The following is a 21,800-nucleotide window of genomic DNA, read 5'->3' as shown; positions in this document are numbered from 1 at the left end:
CTAAAAAGACAGAAAGTCATGTACTTTAAAGGGAGAACAAAGTTAGTTTTTTGCTTGTTTCTCCACCAAAACAGGTGTCCAAAGTGAAACAAACACCAACCTAGCACAAGGTCCTAGCAAGGACCTGTAAATCTGGCTGCTTCACAGAATCACAGAATCGTATAGGTTGAAAAAGACCTTTAAGATCATCGAGTCCAACCATAAACCTAACACTACCAAGACCACCACCACACCATGTCCCTAAGCACCTCATCCAAACATCTTTTAATACTTCCAGGGATGGTGACTCAACCGCTTCCCCGGGCAGCCTGGTCCAATGCCTGATAACCCTTTCAGTGAAATAAGATTTCCTAATATCCAGTCTAAACCTCCCCTGGCACAACTTGAGACCATTTCCTCTCGTCCTATCACTTGTTACTTGGGAGAAGAGACCGACCCCCACCTCTCTACAGCAACCTCCTTTCAGGTAGTTGTAGAGAGCAATAAGATCTCCCCTCAGCCTCCTTTTCTCCAGCCTAAACAACCCCAGTTCCCTCAGCCGCTCCTCACAAGACTTGTTCTCCAGACCTTTCACCAGCTTTGTTGCCCTTCTCTGGACACGCTCCAGCACCTCAATGTCTCTCTTGTAGTGGGGGACCCAAAACTGAACACAGTATTCGAGGTGTGGCCTCACCAGTGCCGAGTACAGGGGCACGATCACTTCCCTAGTCCTGCTGCCCACAGTAGCTCTGATACAAGCCAGGATGCTGTTGGCCTTCTTGGCCACCTGGGCACACTGCTGGCTCATATTCAGGCGGCTGTCAACCAGCACCCCCAGGTCCTTCTCTGCTGGGCAGCTTTCCAGCCACTCTTCCCCATGCCTGTAGCGTTGCATGGGTTGCAGGGCAACGCTTCACTCTTAACTATCCACACAAAACACTGTTCACAGAGTTACAGCCCCACAAGTTAAGCTCCCAATTTACCACAATCAGAATTTTGAGCATTTTTAAAATCAGCAATAAATGTTTTTTTTTTAAAAACCCTAATTGTTAACAGAGGAAACAAACATCTATTACCAATAAATTAGACTTAAAGATGTCCTCTGAAATGAATTTTGTTCAGGTATCTCAGCAACACCAGAAGCTGTTATAAAAAAATCTTTCCTATTTCATTTTAGAGATTTACTTTCACAGATTACTGTGCTGAATTGAGCTAATTAGGTCCGTTATTTCCTTAAGACATCCTAGTCTACTGTACAAGTAAACTACAAGGCCTGATGTCAAGAGAAGTGCTGGGGTGCTCACTTACTACTACTTCAGCCAGAAATACACCAAAGATGACATATTAATGGATAGACACAGGTCACATTCTGAACATTTTACACCGTTACAGGTCATCAATTCTCACCTCACCATTCGTCCTTACACACATCTCACTTCTTTAAGTGGCAGCTAATCTCACTTGAAGAACAGAACACACCAATCACAAGGGTTCCCAAGTACATTGGTTGGCAAAAATCCTTTTTTTTTTTCCAGTTAACAGTCAACTTTTTGTTTTGTTGATTGAGTATTCTTCAGCTTCAAGACAGAATAATACTTTTTGTTGATGTGTTACAAAAAAGCATACTAAGAGTACTGGCCACTTCTCTAAGTAAACATTTGTTATGTTCCTAAACAAGCTCACCTTAAATCTCTTATCTTTCAAAGCTTTTACTTGTGCCCTGATTTGAAGACCAGCATTCTTTATTATCTTACCCAAGTTTATTTAGTGGAAGACTAACAACCCTCAATTGCTATGCAGGGCAGCAATCACCATGCTGAACCCAGGAAGCCGGTACCTGGAACAGCTGACGTGAACAGTACTGAAGTGAGCTATTCTCTGGCAGTCTCAGGAAGGATTCTGAACAGTTAGTATTTAGGTCACATCAGCACCTGGTCAGATGCCCTTCTTTACCTTCTGAGGCCTCCAACAGGCAAGCTTAAATGGAACAAAAGAGAATAGCAAAGGTTTGCTTACATTATTTGCCCAATCAGATGAGGCTTGGCCTGTGGCAAACTCCTAATACTGCACTTCAAATTGCATAAAGACAGCATCTTAAGAAAGAGAGGCAATAATTCTGCTACATAAAAACTAGTACCTAAGGGAAGCAAATACTGTGATCTGGATGACTGTGTACAAGAAGTGCAAGTGTGTCAGTACATTTAAAAGCACTTTATAGGCCACTTCTTTTATACCCTCTATAAATCACTTCTAATATGATAGGCACATATTCCAGAGTTCAAAACCAACATTCCACTAGGGCCTTCTCAACACAATCTTATTTAAAGGAGAAGATAACACAAGTCTGCTAGGATAGAGAATGGCCAAGTTACAGGATGGATTGACAATTTTTTTTTTTTCCACACACAGTCTCTCTAAATGGAGGTACTTAGTAGTTTTCAGTGGTGATAACTTGTAAAATAAAATGGATAAGTTAATTATTACCAGCTAACCAGTTTAACATCTGATGACAAGATGCCTTTTGATGTTTAAGAACCCCTAAAAACCACTCTCTGTAAATATATGTAGGCATTGCCAGATTTCCAGCTAGTCGCAGATAATTATCACTGCAGAATCCAGGCCTGCTTTTACATGGAGCATGCTAAAACACCACAAGATCAGGTTTAGAGATAAACAAACACACACACACACAGAGGTCTTCACTCCAAAAAGCTGACCACAGTAGCCATCTTAATTTTAGGTTACCATGAAAGTCTTCTTGCTCACTGCGAAGTTAAATTATTTCAACCCCATCATTGCGTTTAATCATTATGTTTAGTCTGAGCAGAAACCTGTATTGAAACTTTTATCCTCACAACAGGATTTAAATAGTTTTTTCCAAGCAACTACCATAACTAGAACAAAACCTCTGATAGAAACAGAACCATAAAGAACTATCTACGTTCACAGTACTATAGAAGTGCAGTGCTGCATCAAGCACAGTATGCCTCTTCTCCTACCTTAAGGGTGTTTAATTATTTAATTACCAGCTTTCTCCTTCTTGTCCCCCTCCAATATGCCTACACCATACACCTACCCATAGGCTTGAGGCCCTACAGACAAAAAAAAAAAACAACTTAAGGGTACAACTGCACATGGAGTTCATCAGCAATCGACTTAACAGGGATTTCATTACAACTGAGCAAATGTTTTGCGGAAAAACTTAAATGTTGTCAAATAAAAAATAAAATTACTCTTGCTGAGCAAGACAACCCAAAAACTGCAGTGGCTGCTGCTACTACAAATTTACTAGCTGAATCAGGGGTTGAAGACAAAAGTTACGGAAGTTTTCAGACACATAAGGAAAAGCTTACGTGGCACACTACAAAAAACTAAACTGCCTTGCTTAAAGAGCAATGTTCTGTTAGTTCAATGCAATTTCTTCAGAAGAACAAAACTCCATCAACAGCATTATGATATTATCACCAACCCCAATCAGACAACTCTGTCCCTACATCTTCAGCTCCTGAAGATTCTCCTTCGTTCATCCACAGCAATTTGTTATTGCTCTTCTAAACAGAAAATAGTATCATTCACACCAGACAGAAAAAATCATCTGTCAACAATTAGCTGATTTTCAGCAGTGCTCCAACACATCAGCAGTACAATCAGCAGCCAGGCCCCCAGCTGAAGAATCCACTTGCTCAACTGAACAAACGCATCTCTCACATACTGCCCACAGTGCCATCACCATCAGTTGTATCAGCATTTATTACTCAGCATTAGAAAATGAGTCATGAGAATATAATTACAACAGGTCTGAAAGATCTTTCCTCAATGGAAACCAGTGCTCCCTCAATATTCTCATCTTCTCTGACTTGCATTATTAACAACCAGATATTCCTATTAGACAACCTCAGCAATACACCGCTAGACACTAACAGCATCTAGCACTGGCAGTCAACTGGATCCTTTTCTGCGCTTTACTGATTTCCCTAGAACGTACTAATAACCAGTTCTCTGCCATTATAGCTTGTATTTAAATACAGACTGAGAATGTTTCCCAGTTTATGCAGAAGCATGTCTTAAAACATTTAATGCCTGTAAGTGTACAGTGTAAGCATGTCCATTATACTGTGTACCCTGTATCAAAAAAAATGGAACAGAAGTAAGCAAAACCATCCCTAATATCTCTAAATCTCTAGAGGCAATCAATCCACCTAAGCAATGTAATATGCACTACAACCATGAAGTGCTGTAAGAGTACTACGTGGTCAGCTGCTACAGTGTGCAAGCAGCAAACTGTAGGCTAAAAAAGCACAAGGGTTTGTTTTTGTTTCATTACCATCTTCCACTTCCAAGGAGTGCATTTGCTGATGCTACTGAGACTGTAAAATTCTTACTACAGGCAGTTTCTCTGACCAATGACAGTTCTGAAGTACACAAGCCCTTCTTCAGGCCTGAATAAACTTCAACGCTCAATGCCAGCTTAGGACACTTTCCTCAGGCGAGATACGCATCTGTGCCCGTTCAGGTGAGACAAAGGTAGTCAGCACCTACAAAACAAGAGCTGGCCGCGGCAAGGCGAGCGCTAACACGAGACCATTAGCCTTGGGGGCTGTAGACACACAGACAGGGTAGAGCCGCGCCGAGCGCTTCCGAAGAGATCCCGTTCGTGCGGCGCTCCGCCCCCCTCGGGCGCCCCAGGCCTACGGCGGCTCTGCCTCTGCCCCGGCGCAGCCCCCCCGCACAGCCCGGCCGGGAGCCTCGGGAGACGCCGGCACACGGCGGCCGGCCGCCCCCCGCCCCGCGGGCAGCGCCGGGCTCCCCGCCAGGGAGGGCGGCCCGGGAGGCCGCGGCCGCCGGCGGGAGGAGGCCGTCCGGCGGCAGGACTCCCGTCACCGCCGTCGGGCCGCGCGTCCCGCTCCGCGCCGCGCTCGGCGCCCCAGCCCCGCCTCGACTCCCGCCAGCCCCGTTCCCACATCCTCACCCCAGGCGGAGGGGCAGGGCTGCCCTCCCGGGCCGCCGGGCGAGGGGGACGCGCACGGCCCGGAGGACGCCGCGCTCCTGCTGCGGGGCAGGCGGCGACACCGACACCGACACCGCCGCCGGCGCTTCACCTCAGAGGCAGCCCCTCCCCCCTCAGCGGCTCCAGGACGGCGACGGCAGCGCCCCTTGTTTATGCGCCCAGCCGCCGCTCGGCGCATGCGCGACTGCGCCCCGCCCACCCCGGCTCTGCGCCTGCGCAGAGGCAGGGCTCCGCGCTCCAGCCGGCGGGGGGGCAGAGCCGGCGGTGTGACTGACGCCGTCGCTCCGCGCCCCGCCGGCAGGGGGCGCCGCCACGCCCCACCCAGCCCCGCCCCCGCGGCGGGCTGCGGGGCTCGTGCCCGGACCCCGCCTTTTCTCTTGACGTCACCCTCCGCGGTGACGCGGCTGTTACTCCGTCAGTCTCGTCACCAGATAATGTGGAGTCAGGGAAGGGGTAGGCAAAAGCCGAGGGTGCCGGCAAGCGAGAGCTGCTTCATCTCGTTTGGAAATTACTGCTAAATTAATTAAATCGGGCTGTTTCGCCACAGCAATAGTTACCGCGCTATTACGGTACCATTAAAGATGGTATCAGCTAATCCATTGTCCTAGTTTGGCTCCCAGTGATGTAATCACAGGATGTTTTTAGGCATTTACACAAGATCTTTCTTTTTAAAAAATAAATTTATTCCAGCAGACGGCTATATAGAGATCACGACAGTTTCGTCCACTTTTCCATGCAGATTACCTTCTTCACAGTGGGTAGTCTCTGATGGCCAGGAGTGTGATTTTCGAAGCATTTTTACCGTATTTTCAAATGTTTTTGCACTGGGAACTGAAGAAATACTGTTCTGAGAATGGAGATTCTGGCAGCAGGCGTGTGCGGGGCCCGATGACCACTGCGCTCTGTACTGACAACTCCCCAGTGCGCCATTTCCTTTATCCTGTTCCACAACATCCTCTTTCATCTCCATTGCACGGGCTAGCATGTAACTAACCTTTCTTTGATGAGCCAGAGCCTCCTCTTTGTCATTTACCTGGGTATTTGTTTAAAAGAGAAAGAAAAGAAACTAGTTTATACGCGAAGAACAAGGCAGTCTATGTAAATCGACAGTTATATTTGCTCCCCTAAGGACTCATGATGAATAGTTTAACAAAATACTAACCAAATCTATTAACATCTTCAGGATTTCATGAGGATTGTCTAGCTCTTCAACTTTCCTGGAGTCCATGTTTGAGGACAGCAGGCTGGACAGTTTTTGTCCCAGACTGTTCTTGTTCCCTTGTAACTTGACGTGTCCTAAAGAAAACAGAAGTACACAAACTGTGGAATTTAGCAACTTAGGAAGACAAAAACTGCTTTGGGATAAAATAGGTATGCATAAAACTGGATTCTGGATGATGTCCCCTAAAAGGGCAATAAAAGCTACAGCTTCTCCCAATGTACATAACATGGCAGATTACCTGCATGCAGCACCACCCTTAGCACCACTTAACGGCTAAATAGACCTTTCATGGTATATATGGGCAAATTGAAAATAAAATTATTTTTGCTGTATGGAAAATATACTTTAACACTCCAGTTAAACAATAATTTGTGGTAATTTGGTTTTAAACAGTAGGTACCCTGAAAAAAAAGGTTTTTTTGACACAAGCTGTTTAAAAGTTTCTAAGATTTCTAAAAATATTAAAATACATTAAAATTATGAAACATATGTATCAGGATATAGAGCTGGGAAACAATGACATCAGTATAGGAGAAACAGATATTCAAGATGTATGCTGTTTTAGTATTAAATCCTGAGGCTGCTCAAGGAATCTAGAAGACCCACCAAACTTCTAAGCCTGGCACCTCCAGGTCAATGGCTAACACAAATACATCTTGAAGTGCCGTTCCTGAATTCTGCTATAGTTTTCACCATGACATAAGCACTTAAATACTTCTTATCCTTTTTCTTAAAGAAGGATAATAACAATTCTTCCTCTTTTACAGAGTGCTTTGTAACTCTCAGATGACCATGTCAAGTATAAGAAGAGTAATAAATACTGATGTACATACACATACATAATAAAAAACTGTATTGTGTTTAGTATTTCAGTGAAAGCTCAGTATATATTTTTTGCATTTCTCCTCCTTCCCTAACTCTTATATAGAGATCATTTGAAAAAACCACAGCACATTAAATTGCTGATAGGATCTAAAATGGCCAGGCTAAACTTGCCAGATACTAGCTTTTTTTGTGCTGTTTTCATAAAAAACATCTTTAATATCCAGAATGTTATTGTCATCCTGGATAATGGCTCATTTATTCTAGCATGTTTTTGCTCAGATAATACAGTTCATGAACGCGTAATAAAAAAGCCTATACTGGTAGCTCCAATGGCCTACAGTAGTATTTATATAGTCCACTTATACACAGACACCCTACATTATACATGTGAAACTTATGGTAGAAATTCTTCAGCTCCATGACACACTATTTAACGTATTTACAGTTTTGACATAACTTTGTTCCTTTTTCCTCGACTCTTCAGAAACCTCAGTCAGCAATTAAACCACAACCATACATTTAATACAGTAAGAAAGTCTCCCTGTGCCACTTGTCAGCTAACTTCTTTTTTATTCAACCATCACAGATATATAGCACACCCAGTTACCATCGTCTTTCAGACGTCTCCAGTTCATAAATTTTGTTTCCTTCTTAATCTTTATCACTTCTGCAAGCCTCAGGGCTTGGTCCTTCCTCTGCATTAGCTGCTGCTCAAATGCAATTCTGAAGGCGTCTGCCATTATATAAGCTTCATCTTTACTCTTCTTCAGGTTTTCAGTCTGGTTTTAATTCAGAGAAAATGTAAAGTGTATTAAGCAATCTGGAAGCAATAGCAGATTTAAAATGTATATTAAGAGACAGACTGAAACCATTAACACTGACAACTTTTAAATAAATATAACCAAGGAAGTAGTAGAAACCAAATGAAGTGCTTTCTTACCACATTAAGAAATACATTTTGAAATGTGTATTGAAATGTGTCCTTACCCTTCCTCTTCCATGCATGCACACACCACCACCCATCTACACAGACAAGCTGCCAGCAGTGCCTATTTACCTCTGTGCATGCAAAAGAGCTTGAGGACGGCATTAATGTCCTATGCTGGTTGGGCCAGGAGCAAAAGGAGCAATAGAATGGTATCTCTGTTGGGGATAATAACTTTGGTACAAAAGGGACGTGACAGTACTTCTTTTCAAAACCCGTAAGTCAGTTCTGCAGTGAGACCACAAGGATGGTTACCACATTCGCAGAGCCAAATACAAATGAAAATAAAAATTCTAAAACTATAGACTTTCATTAAATTAAAAACCTTAAGAGCTTGGAAACCATGTTATTGCTTTAAGCGTGATGTAAATATAGAGTTTTCAGCAAGATCAGCTTCCCGACCTAGCTGGGTTAGCAGGCTTGCGAGTGCTGATGTCAACGCGAGGGAGGGGTGGAATGCACTGCCAGGAAGGAAGGGAAAGGGTCAGTGGTAGTCCACACTCACACTGTGTCTGCATTTAAAGAGTGCCTACACTTAAGTGTTTTTTTCCTTTTTTAGATTAAAAAATATGGGTGGAAGGAAAAGGAATGAGAAAGACAATTTTTTTTTTACTAGTAAAGCTGATTGATATCATAATTACAGTTTTATATCAGCAGAAGTTAGGGCATTATAAGCATTACAAACAAACATTACATCATTGCTGAGAAGCATTCTTGTTTTAAGACACATTAGTTTGTCTAAGCTGCAGTACGGTGTTTCTGGCTTTAGCTGGTTTTCAGCACCAGCACCCCTCTGCTTGTTCACATCTAAGCCCACCAGCATTACCTCTTGCTTGAGATGAAGAAGTTGCTTTCGAGTTACAGCTGCCATTTTAGCACAGGGACAGGGTTGCCCCCCAGAAGTATTGCAGGTGCAGGCTCCAAGAACTGCCAGCTCAAAATCCAAAACAAACCACCAGTTAAGTATCTATCTGCATACACAATGCAATCCAAGAGATACCACATGACTAGCAAAAAAACATTCTGAAACTACAAAGGGAGCGTAAGGGTCAGGGGAGGCAAGCTACAAGAGGTTTAGGCATGATTTCTTTCGACTCACAACCACACGTGTGAAACATATTTTTCTGCAAGATAACCTAAAGGCAAAAGTTGTCGGCCTGTGTATGCTACTCCCAGCAGACTTCATTAGAATTTTTTTTCACTCAATAAAGTAAAGCAGTAGGCATAGGAGTTAAGATATTAGGAAGAAAAAAATAAGCATGCTGGCTTGTGAAAGACAGCCTGATTCTTCTTCTGTCTACTCTTTCTTTGCAAGATAGGAATCCTGACATACCACAAATTAGAAAATTGATTACAGGCATGGAAGGGCATATTGTCATTAGCTAAAAATGTGTCCAAAGAAACAGTTAAATAATCAGTAAGCAAAATCTAACTATATATTTTTAATATAAACATATCTTTGAACCAGCCATTTTGAAAAACATGCAAGTCATACTTACTTCGAGACCTGTAAATTCTGTAATGTCACTTTTATTCAAGGACATGTTTTCCTGAACAACCTTCTGTTGTTTCACATCTAGCATTGCAAGAAATTCCAAGCACTGCTGATTCAGGACTATGAAATAAAACAAGGAAAGTGATTAAAAAGTCTGCTGCTCTGATTCCTTAATTTCTGGGTTTAACTACACCCAAATTAAGAGGTTCTGTAGTTTAAGCATCAGTTTGGGAATGTGATGAGACTATGTAGATCCAGAAACTCAGATCCCAGTTGTCTTTCCTTCTGTGTTTTCCTAGAGGTACTGTGCCTCAGTACTAAGGGCTCATCTCTTTGCACACTTACAACTGAGGCAGCTGCTCTTTTAGAATAGTACGATATTGGGAAAATAATGATATATGTCAGCTATTTTAAAGCTTTTTGGAAATTAAAAATAAGGGAAAGGGGCTTGAGACATCTGTCCCAGACAGATGCCTGCACAACCTGCAGTTTGAAAAGCCGACACGCTGAATACCTCAAAGTTTGTGCTGTGGGAATCTTTAAGTGGGTATGTTAGAAGTCAATGTCTCTGATGCAGATTGTCATTGTAGCATAAGCACTGGGTGGCTTCCCTGGCTGCTGTTGCCTCCTTCCAAGACACGACTGGGAGCACGGACCGGTTGTTTCCCTCCCCACCCAGGATGTCACCACGCCAGCGAGATAAGATAGGTACACTTCTTTCACACATGATCTACTCTTTAAGCTATGCATACCTGACTTTTCCTACCATTTCATGGGTTTTTTTCAGTTCAAGTGACAATGTGAGAAGAAAAACAAACACAACTTGTCTGTTTAAAGAGAGTTTCTGCATAACCACTAATATCAGCTGCCAGTAACAAGAGACTTATCCCAACAGAAAGCTTCCTTCATAGCTAAATCCTGAATTATTCCTGAGAAACAGTATGTGAACAGGAATAGCTGGTGGTGGCTTACTTGCATTTTCAGCTTTAAGAGTTTTAACTTCTTCTGTTCTCAGTTTCAATGCTTCCTTAAGAGCTGCATTTTCACAATATATCCTGCAGAAGTTAGGAGAAGGCTGTATCATCTTTTAAAAAGTATTTTTAAATGGGCACTCAAATGAAAAAAAAACCAGCCTGTTAAAACACTGTATCTAATATTTCTGCAAATTAAAATTAGGATTACTGATGAGTTTAAGAAAAAAATCAAAAGGGAAAAGAGGTGAGTATTCAGTTTGACAAGATATTACCCATGCAGTATTATACAAGAACTTTCCTCACTTGTAAATTTTTTTATGGAAAATATTGTAAAATTTTTCCATGACAATATCTGTACCAATAATATGTAGTATGTTGTTAGATCCAAATCTGCTGGCCAGAGGCCAATAAGCAACCTAAAACTACTCCTAACTAACTCTCTGAAGAAAGTTCCGTGTGTAGGCTTAGTCTGACTGGCACAGAACCAAGACTAAGCAGGCAGGCTACACCGGGCTGGCTTCTGTGGAGTCATTCCTCATTACCCAGGCTGCAGGTGGCTCGGCAGGGAGCAAAACCAAGAATCTCTGCACTCATACAGAGGTTTCTCTGCAACCCAGATAGCACATGCTGTTCAAACAGGCTCACCTTGTTCATGAAACCACGCCCTCACACAACCAATTTAAAAGCGTCCAAGTATATTCAAGTGAATGTTAAAAAATAAAATAAAAAAAAGTCATTCACGTCTAAGAAGACAGTGCCAGCAACTTCAGAGTTTAACAAGGGGTGAATTTAAGTACCACATTACCATTAGAAAGTCAAAGAAATTTGTAATTATGAACCTCTGGGACACTTGCTAGAAATCTCTCACTTCCTTGAAAGAACAAAATTGTTATTGGACATGTGACAACATGGCTCTGGTCTTAATTTTAGAAAGTAAACTTCCTGTATTCTTAATAGTGTTCTCAAGAACAGCTGTACTTTCAAGCATTGCAACCTGAGAACATACAATATGCATTTATAATGCATTTTTCCTTCAAGTATCTAAGTTTCCTTCTTGAATAGAAACGTGGCAATCTAAAGTCCTAAATGTTAAAGCAATACAATTTTTTTGGTGCATGTCTTCAGCTGTCAGTAAATGCAGGATACTGTAAATTCACGGTTTTGTTTAAGACTAAAGAGTAACCCGAATTATTTCACTGGAATAAACAAAGTGAAATACACATTCTCCTCATTCTGCTGCCTCAGATATCAGAAAACCTTTTTGCAAAGCGGACTGAGCTCCTGGCTTGCAGTTTTCTGAAGCCACATCTCTAGCTTTCAATAGTTAACAGTAGTTCTGTTGCTCTGAACTACCTGGCTACAATTCCTACTCTCTTAAGTCAGGAAAGCCAAAGGGTTTTTCAAGAGGTATCCCTTAACAAGTGTAACCAAGTTAACCAGTGAACCAGATACAATATGTTAACAAAACTCTTCTTACAAATGAATAGTTTATAAACCTTTGGCTTATTCTTTGATTCCAAGTTTGCAAATTTCAAACAAAAATCTCCGCTGAGAAAATTGTAAATCTGATGGGTAGACATCACAGATATCATTTCTAATTTAAGTAAGCGAGCCTGCTGGTCACATTTTTCAAGGTCTGTTACTGCATTATTAGTTTAGTGCCTCTGGTATCTTCTGCTTGCCTAACCACACCTGCTGTCCATCCAGAGTAACTTATTTAAACAAAGAACCAGTTGATCAGCCTCTCTCAAAAGCATTCCATTTTACCTGTATGTATGCTCATACCTACAATGCAAGAAAAGAAAGCAATGATTAACCAGCAAATGACATTTCCACATGTATGCACATACCATTATTTTCTATGCCTCATTTACATTTAAAGTAAATAAGGACAGTCTGGCTCCAGCTGGCTAACATAATAACATAATAGGATGAAAATGAAAACTCAGCCTAGCAAAGCCAGCCTATATACATACTAAAGAATTAGACTTAATAATTTTAGTAGTTTTAATTGAAAAATAAAAATGTGACTAGCATAAAAATCAAATAAACCTTCCCAAATCTGGAAGGAAATTAGGAAAACACAAAACCCCCAGAAAACCAATGAAGCAAACTTGGAACACAAGAAAGATGACATACAGCATTCAGTTCAATTAAAAAAACCTCCAAAGATACACAGTGTAAGTCAAATACCTGTCATATTTTTCTGTCCATGTGTCTTCTATGTTTTTAAATCTGTCCTGATCAAATTCAATTTCCCATTGCAAAATATTTATTTCCTGTGGAAACAAAACAAACCTGCAGCAGCTCATTACAAGCCTCCCACTGAAAGGAAGAAGAAGAACTTCTGGTGCTGAGTTTGGCACCGGCAGAGATCTAGGTGACCAACAATGATGACAATCTGTGATACTGTTAAAAACACATTTGGTGCCAGACACCAAGAAGTTTCTGCATCACTGATCTACAGATTCCAGACATGTTGCATGAACTAATGCTTGTAGCAGCTTATGACAAAAACAAACCCACACTGTCACACTCCCCTGTCCCCCTGCCGTTGTGTGGAAAGGTCACAGAGGAAGAGAAGCAAAGCATAAAACTCAGTTTAACAAGGTAGCTCAATGCCACCTTCCTCCTCCTCCCCATCCTTCCTATGAAAATTGGGGACACATTTCTTAGACTCGTTGGGAAGTTGCAGCTTAATAACTAAGGAATAGTGCAACTCACCATGAATGACTGCGAAACTCACAACAAACACCAACTGAAAGTACAGACAGAACTCTAGCGACTTTCAGGTATTATTTGTACACACTACAGCATGAAAACATTTAGATCAAAAGACTAATACATTAGTATTCTCCCTTTATACTAAAAAGGAATAAGAACACTTTCAAAAAACCTGGAACTAATGGCAGATTTGTACTGATTTAAATAAACAGTCTGATAACCCCTTATTAATAGCAATGGACTTCTGTGTTTTTGCACAGGTGTGAAGGAAACATGCACCCTTACCTTTTCTAAAGTTCTCTTTTCTTCCTCAGTTTTTTGAAGCATTGCTTTTGTATGACTAGTAGCTTTATTAAATACTGCCTGCGAAAAAATAAAAGCATAACTCTGTCAAATACTGTAATTAAGTTTACTTAATTTGGCTTTAGCCAAACTTTCAGTTTTACATCAAGAGAAGTCCATATTCTTAGTTAAACAGGAGTGCGCAGAATTACAAACACTAGCAACTTGCTTCTAAGTCCCAGTGGGTTCTAATTTCAAGTCACTAAATAGCTATGTTGCATAACAAACTTGTGTTTCAATCCCATAATCTTTTCTGTTGAAAAATGTAACATCATTTAAAATGAGATCACATCTTTTTTAAGGCTTGTCCACAAAATCAGCTCTCAACAAAATTTATTACAACATACTTATACTTTGATCCAGGTGTAACTTACTAAGAATGTCTGAGGGTAGAAAGTGCAGAACTATAAATGGGTTATGCAAGTAGGCTAAAAAAAAGGAACTAATTTCAACATATTTCATTGTGATAGCGAATAAAAATATTACAAACTGTGAACAAAAGTCTGACCTAACATTTAACGCATACTGTCCTCTAAGACAACAGATGGAGCAGTCAACTGAAAATATCCGTGCTTTCTAGCAGAATTTCAAGCGCTGGCAAAATCCGTAAATTAAAGGCTGGGAAAGAAGGCCTTATTCTTTAAGTTAAATAGCTAAATCTTCAAGGATCCTCAAAGATAAAATTATGAGAATTTGCTACAACAGTAAAATCTTCTTAAATAACCGCAATGGTTCCATGCAGAAAAAGTAGTAACTCATGGAAGCTGAGTCTGTAGACACTTGCAGATGCAAGGCTTTAAATTATAGCCCTGGGAAAAACTTAAGGTTTGAGGGATTTTGATGAGGAGTGGCAGGAAGATTTCTTCCGTTTTCTTTCCTTTACCGCTAAGTACCTAAATGATTTCCAAACAACTCCTACCATACTCTGAAGAATTCTTAGGGCTTCATCTTTTCCTTCAAGCTGTTTTTGTGACGCTTCGAGCTCAACTTTCAAAATTTCAACTTCCTGAAGCAAAATAAAATAGGTACACTGAGTAAAAGCCAAGTTAATCCTGTTAAAACTCGACCGTAATAGCAATGTAAATTTGCCCTCTTTAAAAAACAAATAGGATTCTTTTCTGACTAATAGCTTGCTTGCGATGAAGAAATGTTAACAGTACATGTTAGCACAAAATCCTTAAAGAAGAATACTTGTAATTATTATTCTTCCTGTTCTCTTCCAGTGTATTTGGAAAATAAACCACTAAATACTGCAGTTCTTCCTTGCTAAAGAAGTTGTATATACCAACACAGGTCTGGAGCTTTAAAGTAAGCAAGCAAAACAGAATAGCAGATATACATGCATGCAAATACATGCAGCAGATACAAAATATAGTAAATATTACAAATATATACTAAAATATAAATGCTACATTAATATAATGTACTGTCTCTTATACAAAATATCCATACTCTATAGCGCAGATATTATGTCAGGACTGTTAGATCAAAACCATTACTTGTCCAGAACGAAACAACAACAACAAAACAGATTCCTGCTCCAGGTACATGCCAATCATGTCTTTATGCAACATTTCCCCCTTCAGAAGGAAGAAGTTTTTCAATTTCCAAGCATTAAAAGAAAATGTACTGCTTTGAATACTTCTCTTTCCTTAACCCCTGTGTAGGTCACTTGGCTGTTCACTGTGGTCATACAAAACTTTTTTCATAGTTCTTCCAGTTCTATTACTTCAGCGATCGATACTGAAATTCTATCTGGGAGCAGCGGCAATTTATCAGATTTATCTAACTGAAAATTAGTAAGGTTCCTTGACATTTTAACTTGCTGTGCACTGAAGGTTCTCCATGCTAAGACAGCTTGAAAATGACCTACCACGGACTATCCTGAGGTTAAAGAACACAGTGCAGACGAAGCGTGTATTTTCACAGCTGAGATCACCTTGCTCCTTCTGCCTGGACTGATGCCGACATATCAACACATTTAACCACAGTAAAATTAAAATGTAGGAGTTAACTACCTTTCAACAAAAATGCAGTAAAATCCCAAAGACTACTCTGTTTACATTGTAGATTTTCAGGCCCAAAGCTTAATAAAAAAAGAAAACCTGCTAGGAAAGGAGTACAATCCTTTTAGTATTCTCTACATCTTTAAAAATACTTCCCCCTCCCCTCCAAAAAAAAAGTCAGTCCAGAGTATAAACTGCATTTCTCACTGTGATTTCCTGGCATAATATTTAATGAGGCTTCCAAGTAGCACCCTCATTTCAAGAACCTGAATCCATCCAAGATTCTGGACATGCCAAGATCTTCAGCTAAGCTAACTCTCTGCTTTACTTTGCTACATTAAAAGGAAATGCAGATTTCAAGAGCAGCACACTTGGCACAGTTACTAACCTCTAGAGCTTCCCGAAGTTGTTGCTTTAGTTCTTCTTTTGACACTTCAGTATTAGATTCTGTAAGATTGATATGAAATACTAAATCATGAGATACTGCAATATTTATAAAAGAAAACACGATAATTTGCTTTACCCAGAAAACAGGTAACATGCGGAGGTGAATTTTCATCTTTGTGGTTTTTTTCTTCTGGAGCTAATAAACAGATTTAAGAAACACATAAATACTAAGCTCAAACATATTGTTTCACAGTTAAAGAATTGAAATGGTAAAAAAAGATCAGTTGTAAAGAGACCTAAGATAAAGACAATTATTTTAGAATTTCCTTTAAAAAAAAAACCACCACAAAATTGCCATCTTGATGCAAAAAATAATTTCATTTTTTAGATTATTTTTAGATTGTAACTTTTCAACAGCCAAACTCAACACAATAGTAGCTAGCACTATTTAGAAGTAGGGGCAATTTTCAAGAGACCATGATGAAGTATGGTGGTAGAGTATTCCACAAGATCCAATACTCTTCTAAACAAGCAGTTATTACTGGTACTGTTTTTCTTAAACTGAGCATCGCAGAGATATGTTAAGATGCAGATTCCTGCTAAATCCAAGTCAGGTTCATGTGGACTTTAGTCATGCTTTCATGGATATTGCTGTGTGAAAGATGTAGATCTAAGACAAACATCATACAGAGACTGTCAGAAGGACAGCAAAACCAATCGGAATTACGCTGCTCTTGTAACATCTCTCTGACGCTGCTGAAACCAATAAAGAATAATTACATGGCTTAGCTTACTGCAGTGTGTGGAGAGGATAGTGGTCTAAAGGAGAGAAATAAGCAAGTTATACGGAAATAGTTCAGTCAAAATACTAAAAATGGCAAAAAATGTAAGGGAAAGCACCTGAAGTGTTAATGAACAGCACTGCCTTTATTTGATTTTATTCACAGCAGTGTTGTCTTCACAAAAAAACCTGAATGTCAACACCAGAACAGAGATGTGCAGGTTCTAAAAACAACTGCTTAACCTCAAAACTATGCGAATTCACACATTTCAACTAAATAGCAAACAGGATTTTGAAGATTTAGCCATAAGCTTTAGATACAATCCCTGAGAAGACACACTTAAACAAACCAGGAATTCAAGCAATTCCATTCAATTTCATGTATGTATTTAGAGAGAAACAATGCTGTCCCCCACCACAGGATGCTCTTTGCTAAATATCCCTTTCAAGTGCAAAACTAAACACTTTAAAAATGGTCATTCTACACTAAGAAGGGCCACAGCCTCATTCACTGTTAATGTTTTTGGAGGAAGGTCTAGGAACAGAGACTGCTCCGCTGCCTCAATGGCGCTGAGCATCTCCTCTTGCGATGCTAACGGCAGACTTACAGGCTGCACCACCTAACCTGCGAGGCTGCCTTGGATCCCAGCAATGCACACACACTTCCTGGAATCCTTCAGAGATTTCAAAGTGGTTTGGCAAACGGTTTGAATTAAACTTGATGGCACCTTGTGAAGCAGCTGATCTGCTGTTTTGCTAGCAAGAGGTTTTTCTCATGGTGAATAATTAACTTCAAAATTACTCTTACCACAGTTATTTTGTCGGGTTGAACTGATAACAGGCTTTTTGGATGATCCATCATACAAACTGTTTCGTTTTGAACCGGGAAGAGCTGCAGCATCACTTTCTTCCACTCTCTTTGCTGACAAGAGAGAATTACAAACCTTTCCAGATCCCTTCCTAGATCTAAATGAATAGCAGTTTTGTAAATTTTCCCCTTCATAAACACCTCCAGGTCTTCTCCCAAGTCCGTTTCCCAAGTCTCCGCATGTCATGTCATCCTCCTCTGCTTCCTCCATCTTCTCCTCCTGGGTTTTGTTTTTGTTCCTGATTGAGGGCACTTCACTTACTAGCAATGTGAACAGTGCCTCTCGCAAAACCACATGTATTTTACCTAGAAAAACAGAAAAACTCCATAATTAAAACAGCAAAACAACACTGAAGTGAAAAATCTGAAGCTGCTGGTGCCTGGCCGCTTCCGATACGGCTTTGGGCTGCCAGAAAACATCGCTCCCGCCCCACGGTAAAACACGAACGCGGTGAAACCTCCCGCTGCGGATGGGGTCTGCCGGCGGCGACGGGGGGGGCTAGGGAGAGGCAAGAGGGGACAAGGGGCGGCAACGGGGGGGCGAACGGGAAGGGAAGGGGGGCAAGGGAAGGACAAGTGGGCGGGGGGGGCAAGCGGGGGACAAAGGCGGGGGGAAGAGGGGGCGAAGGGGGGGAAGAGCGGGCAAGGGGGGGGCGACGGTGGCCGGTCGCGGGTGGAAGCGCCCGGGTGAGCCCCGCGACACCCCCGCGCTCCTGCCCGCCGGCGGACCCGCGCCCGCCGCCCCTCCCGCTCCCTTTCCTCGTCCCGCAGCCCCGACCCACCTGCCCGGCCGGCCGCCGCGCTGCCGGTGCCGCCCCGGGGCGGGCTGGAGCGCTGGCGAGGGCGGCGGGAGCACCACGTCCCACTGCCGGCACCCGGAAAGTGAGGCGACAGCTCCCCGGGAGGCTGCTCGGAGCGCAGGGACCGAGCGACAAAGCGGAGCTGGGCCTTTCCTTCTCTTTTATCCTGCCCGCAGGATCTGTATCCTGGTCTAGAGCCAGCTCTGTATCCTGCCCCCCAGCCACAACAGCATTTACACGCATCCCGAGCAGCTTTTGGAAACGCGATCTTACGTGACAAGACGCGGTCATTCGAAGCGTTCCCAAGAACCGGTGCTGTCCCGAGACCGCCATGCCAGAGACCTCCCTCCACCCGCTTTCCCTTTCAAGCAATAACCCCGAAAGCGGCTGATCAAGAGCCATACGCGTACGCGCGCGCGCTTCCACAGCATTTGGTCCCGATTCTGCAAGGAAACTCCAGATGTTCCACCACTGCGGTTTATACAAGGGTCAAATTGCTGATGCAGTATTCCTCTGTAAATCTCACAAGAAGTCTATACCAAATTTGGAATAAAAAAAAGAATCTTAACTATGCAACCATAATACTCTTTACAATAGAAATTTTCAAGCAAATAGAGCCTTACTATTCAAACTCGTGTGTATAAAAACTTTATTAGCAATCACTTTCTACAGAATCTTTCACAAGGCTTTACAAGCCACCTTTTCAGTGAAGAAAGGTTATTTCTACTTTGCACAGCCCCAGAACCCAGGCTTTACAAGCAATTAGAACAGATGGCTGCCAGTATTTTAGGTGTAACCATGTTTTGGATTGCTGCAGGTTCATTATCCTGCCAAATGACATATTTCCTTGATAAACCTACAGCAATAAATATGTTCCATGATTGGGAAGGGTGATGGAGAATACTGAGAGGAAAAGGAGAAATAAAACTTACTAATATTCCACACCAGTGCAGATACAGCTGATGTTTCCTTACACCGTTAAGTAATCCCTGAAGTTCTGTGTAATCATTTTAAAATAGCTCTCTTACCACGTCACTTCTCTTCCCTCCAAAACAAAGCACCCTCCTTCAACTGTATCATACACCCCTCACTCTACATTAGCTTCCATGCATTCAAGAGTACAGCAGAGTATAGCAGTTTTTAGTCTAAAAATTCAGAAACAGACTAACTCATTTTCAGGACACTGCTTTACCCTTTAGAAGTCAAAAGCTCCTCAACTGCCATCAGTTTTCAGGATTTTACAGTTTTCTTGGGAGAGGTGGGGGGGAAGGTTTGGGTTTAATGGTGAGCTCCAAAAAATTCTCTGTTACTGAACCTGCTAAGGGCAACCAGGTCATTTTCATCCTTTAATTCACTGCTGAATTTTCACTTGGTCAGTTCTCCTGTGTGCCTCTCCCAGAGTGCTTCAAAGGCTGTTCCAAAGCATTACAACCTGGCTATTCTGAACCGTCTTCTAGTCCCCAACCGTATCAAATTACAATAAAATTAATTTCAATTTATCATACAAGAATTATTAACGTCATTTATTAAACCCTCCCGGGAAGCAATCCAGCAGAGTTACTTTTTCACCAAATGTCAATTGTTGTCCTTCATCCATTGCTCAATCCATTGCATAATCTGATCCAAATTTCTCTCTAGGTCTTCTGGAGTGTTGCTGGGTAACTGGCGTACAATTTCCTCTCTGTATGACACCATAGCTTCCTCATAAAGTGTCTGAAAAATTTCACACTGAATGTTGTCTTGCAGCTTTTTCCCTTTGTAGCCCCTAGAAAACAAGAGCAATACTGAGAGACAGTTGTAGATATGCAGAGAACTATCAAGTATTCTATAGAGAATCAGTAATTTATACCCTAGAAAAATCTCCAGTGAAATTGTATGACATACTCTACTCCTTATTTACTCCACTGACATACCTGCTTTCAAGTCTGTCATACAGAAATGAATTTTCTGTACGAAGTACAAATACTATATGAAACCACCGTTCGGGGAAAAAATCACAGCCGTGATAATCGACAATAACTCCCCCCTCACTCATTTTATCTTCTAGTTCATCGATTACCTACAAAAGAAACAAAGATAGGCAAATTTATCTGAAATTACAGAAAGTCAAAATACAAAACCACTAGGTTTTGAAGTTGGACTTACCCTGTCTTCATCCAAAATGGGACAATCATATTCCTCATCAAAACCTTCATACAGTTCTCCTGCAGCAAAAATAATTTGTGGAGGTTTGTGAAGTAACAGCAGCTATTAAAATTATTTATATTGTTACGTACATTTCAGGAGGATGCAAACAAAAGATAGTACTCAGAGCAAGGAACGCTTTGTTTACAAATCCATACAAGGAGCAGTTTGTTACTTATTCCTTAATACACAGCATGCTAGTGTTACAGAAATGCTTTTTTAACTCATAACACCAAAAATATTTCTGTTAAAGCAAACTCATTGCCTTTTCATTTAATATATAATAGATGCACTACAAGCGCATGGTTACACAAAGCAGAAGTATCTAAAGTACTTTGACAGACTACTTTGTTAATATGGCCTACCTTCCTTTGCCATGTCACCCACATTAATATAGGTCATCCCGGCTCTCGATGCAAGTTCTTTTCCGAGCGTGGTTTTCCCAACACCCGGAGTACCTAAAGACAAAACCCCATATAAACCAGTACGAGAACAGAGTGCAAGTCATCTTCAAATAAGCTTCTAAGGAGTCAAAAAGGCAACGTTTGTCAGTCTGTGTTGGCAATTTCGTCTAAGAAAAAGGGGGCAAAAAGCTCCGTGACAAGGAAAAACAGATACGAGCAATGTCTAGAGATTAAAAAGCAACTACGAAGAAAACTCTCAGTTTGCACAGAAGTGTTACGCCAACCGGGATGATGCAAAAGTTAAACCTGCCCTCATTTAAAAGCCCTAACTAATATGGAAAACCCCCAAGTTTTCAAGCAGAGCAGCCCGGCACCGCCTCCGCACGGACCCCACACCCCCGATCACCCCGGGCTGTGAACAGGGCTGGGGCCTCTCCCCGCAGGCCCACCCCGCGCCCCGCCGCGACCAAGCGGCCCGGAGACGACCGGCGTCCTCCCGCTTCGAGCCGGCCCGGCACCCGGCCCGGCACCCGGCCCGGCACCCGGCCCGCCACCACCACCGCCCCGCACCGGTGAGCAAAATGTTGGGCCGCCTCATGCTGCTGCTCCGCGCCGGCGGCGGCGCCGCTCGTCGCCTAGGAGACACGTGCGCGGGGGCCTCCGCCGCCGCCGCCGCACGCCGATGGCGTCACCCGCCCTGCCCGCGGGCGGGCGGGCAGGGGGGCAGCCAAGGCAGGCAGGCGCGCCGCGGACAGCTAAGAGCCGCCGGAGGAGAAGGGCCCTGCGGAGCTCGGCGGTCCGGTGTGAGGGAACTCG

General features: G+C 42.1%; 3 protein-coding genes across 5 annotated transcripts in view; all 3 read right to left on the bottom strand.

Moving 5' to 3' along the window:
* The window catches only part of ZFYVE16 (zinc finger FYVE-type containing 16), a 32,404-nt gene extending 27,244 nt beyond the window's left edge, over window positions 1-5,160 (bottom strand). For 2 of the 3 annotated variants that reach the window (XM_075526498.1, XM_075526499.1), the window contains exon 1: window positions 4,949-5,160. The gene's annotated coding sequence lies outside the window, so the exon portion shown is untranslated. The remainder of the gene's footprint in view (window positions 1-4,948) is intronic. The other variant, XM_075526497.1, reaches the window with a different exon arrangement.
* Window positions 5,161-5,658: 498 nt separating this feature from the next.
* CCDC125 (coiled-coil domain containing 125) lies at window positions 5,659-18,497 on the bottom strand. The gene is made up of 12 exons (XM_075526685.1): window positions 18,379-18,497; window positions 17,537-17,902; window positions 15,949-16,007; window positions 14,474-14,560; window positions 13,498-13,575; window positions 12,682-12,767; window positions 10,487-10,569; window positions 9,519-9,634; window positions 8,846-8,953; window positions 7,642-7,813; window positions 6,150-6,283; window positions 5,659-6,020 (listed from the first exon to the last, which is right to left on the bottom strand). The coding sequence occupies exons 2-12, from the start codon at window positions 17,805-17,807 to the stop codon at window positions 5,685-5,687; spliced, it is 1,530 nt and encodes a 509-aa protein (XP_075382800.1). The 5' UTR covers window positions 17,808-17,902; window positions 18,379-18,497; the 3' UTR covers window positions 5,659-5,684.
* Window positions 18,498-19,027: 530 nt separating this feature from the next.
* AK6 (adenylate kinase 6) lies at window positions 19,028-21,726 on the bottom strand. The gene is made up of 5 exons (XM_075526805.1): window positions 21,555-21,726; window positions 20,946-21,038; window positions 20,542-20,600; window positions 20,310-20,455; window positions 19,028-20,161 (listed from the first exon to the last, which is right to left on the bottom strand). The coding sequence occupies exons 1-5, from the start codon at window positions 21,580-21,582 to the stop codon at window positions 19,972-19,974; spliced, it is 516 nt and encodes a 171-aa protein (XP_075382920.1). The 5' UTR covers window positions 21,583-21,726; the 3' UTR covers window positions 19,028-19,971.
* Window positions 21,727-21,800: the final 74 nt, after the last annotated feature.

The sequence above is a fragment of the Mycteria americana genome, chromosome Z (genome assembly GCF_035582795.1).
Source record: "Mycteria americana isolate JAX WOST 10 ecotype Jacksonville Zoo and Gardens chromosome Z, USCA_MyAme_1.0, whole genome shotgun sequence".
NCBI lineage: Eukaryota > Metazoa > Chordata > Aves > Ciconiiformes > Ciconiidae > Mycteria > Mycteria americana.
Note: the sequence above shows the minus strand (reverse complement) of the source record. Positions and strands in the feature narration are given on the sequence as shown.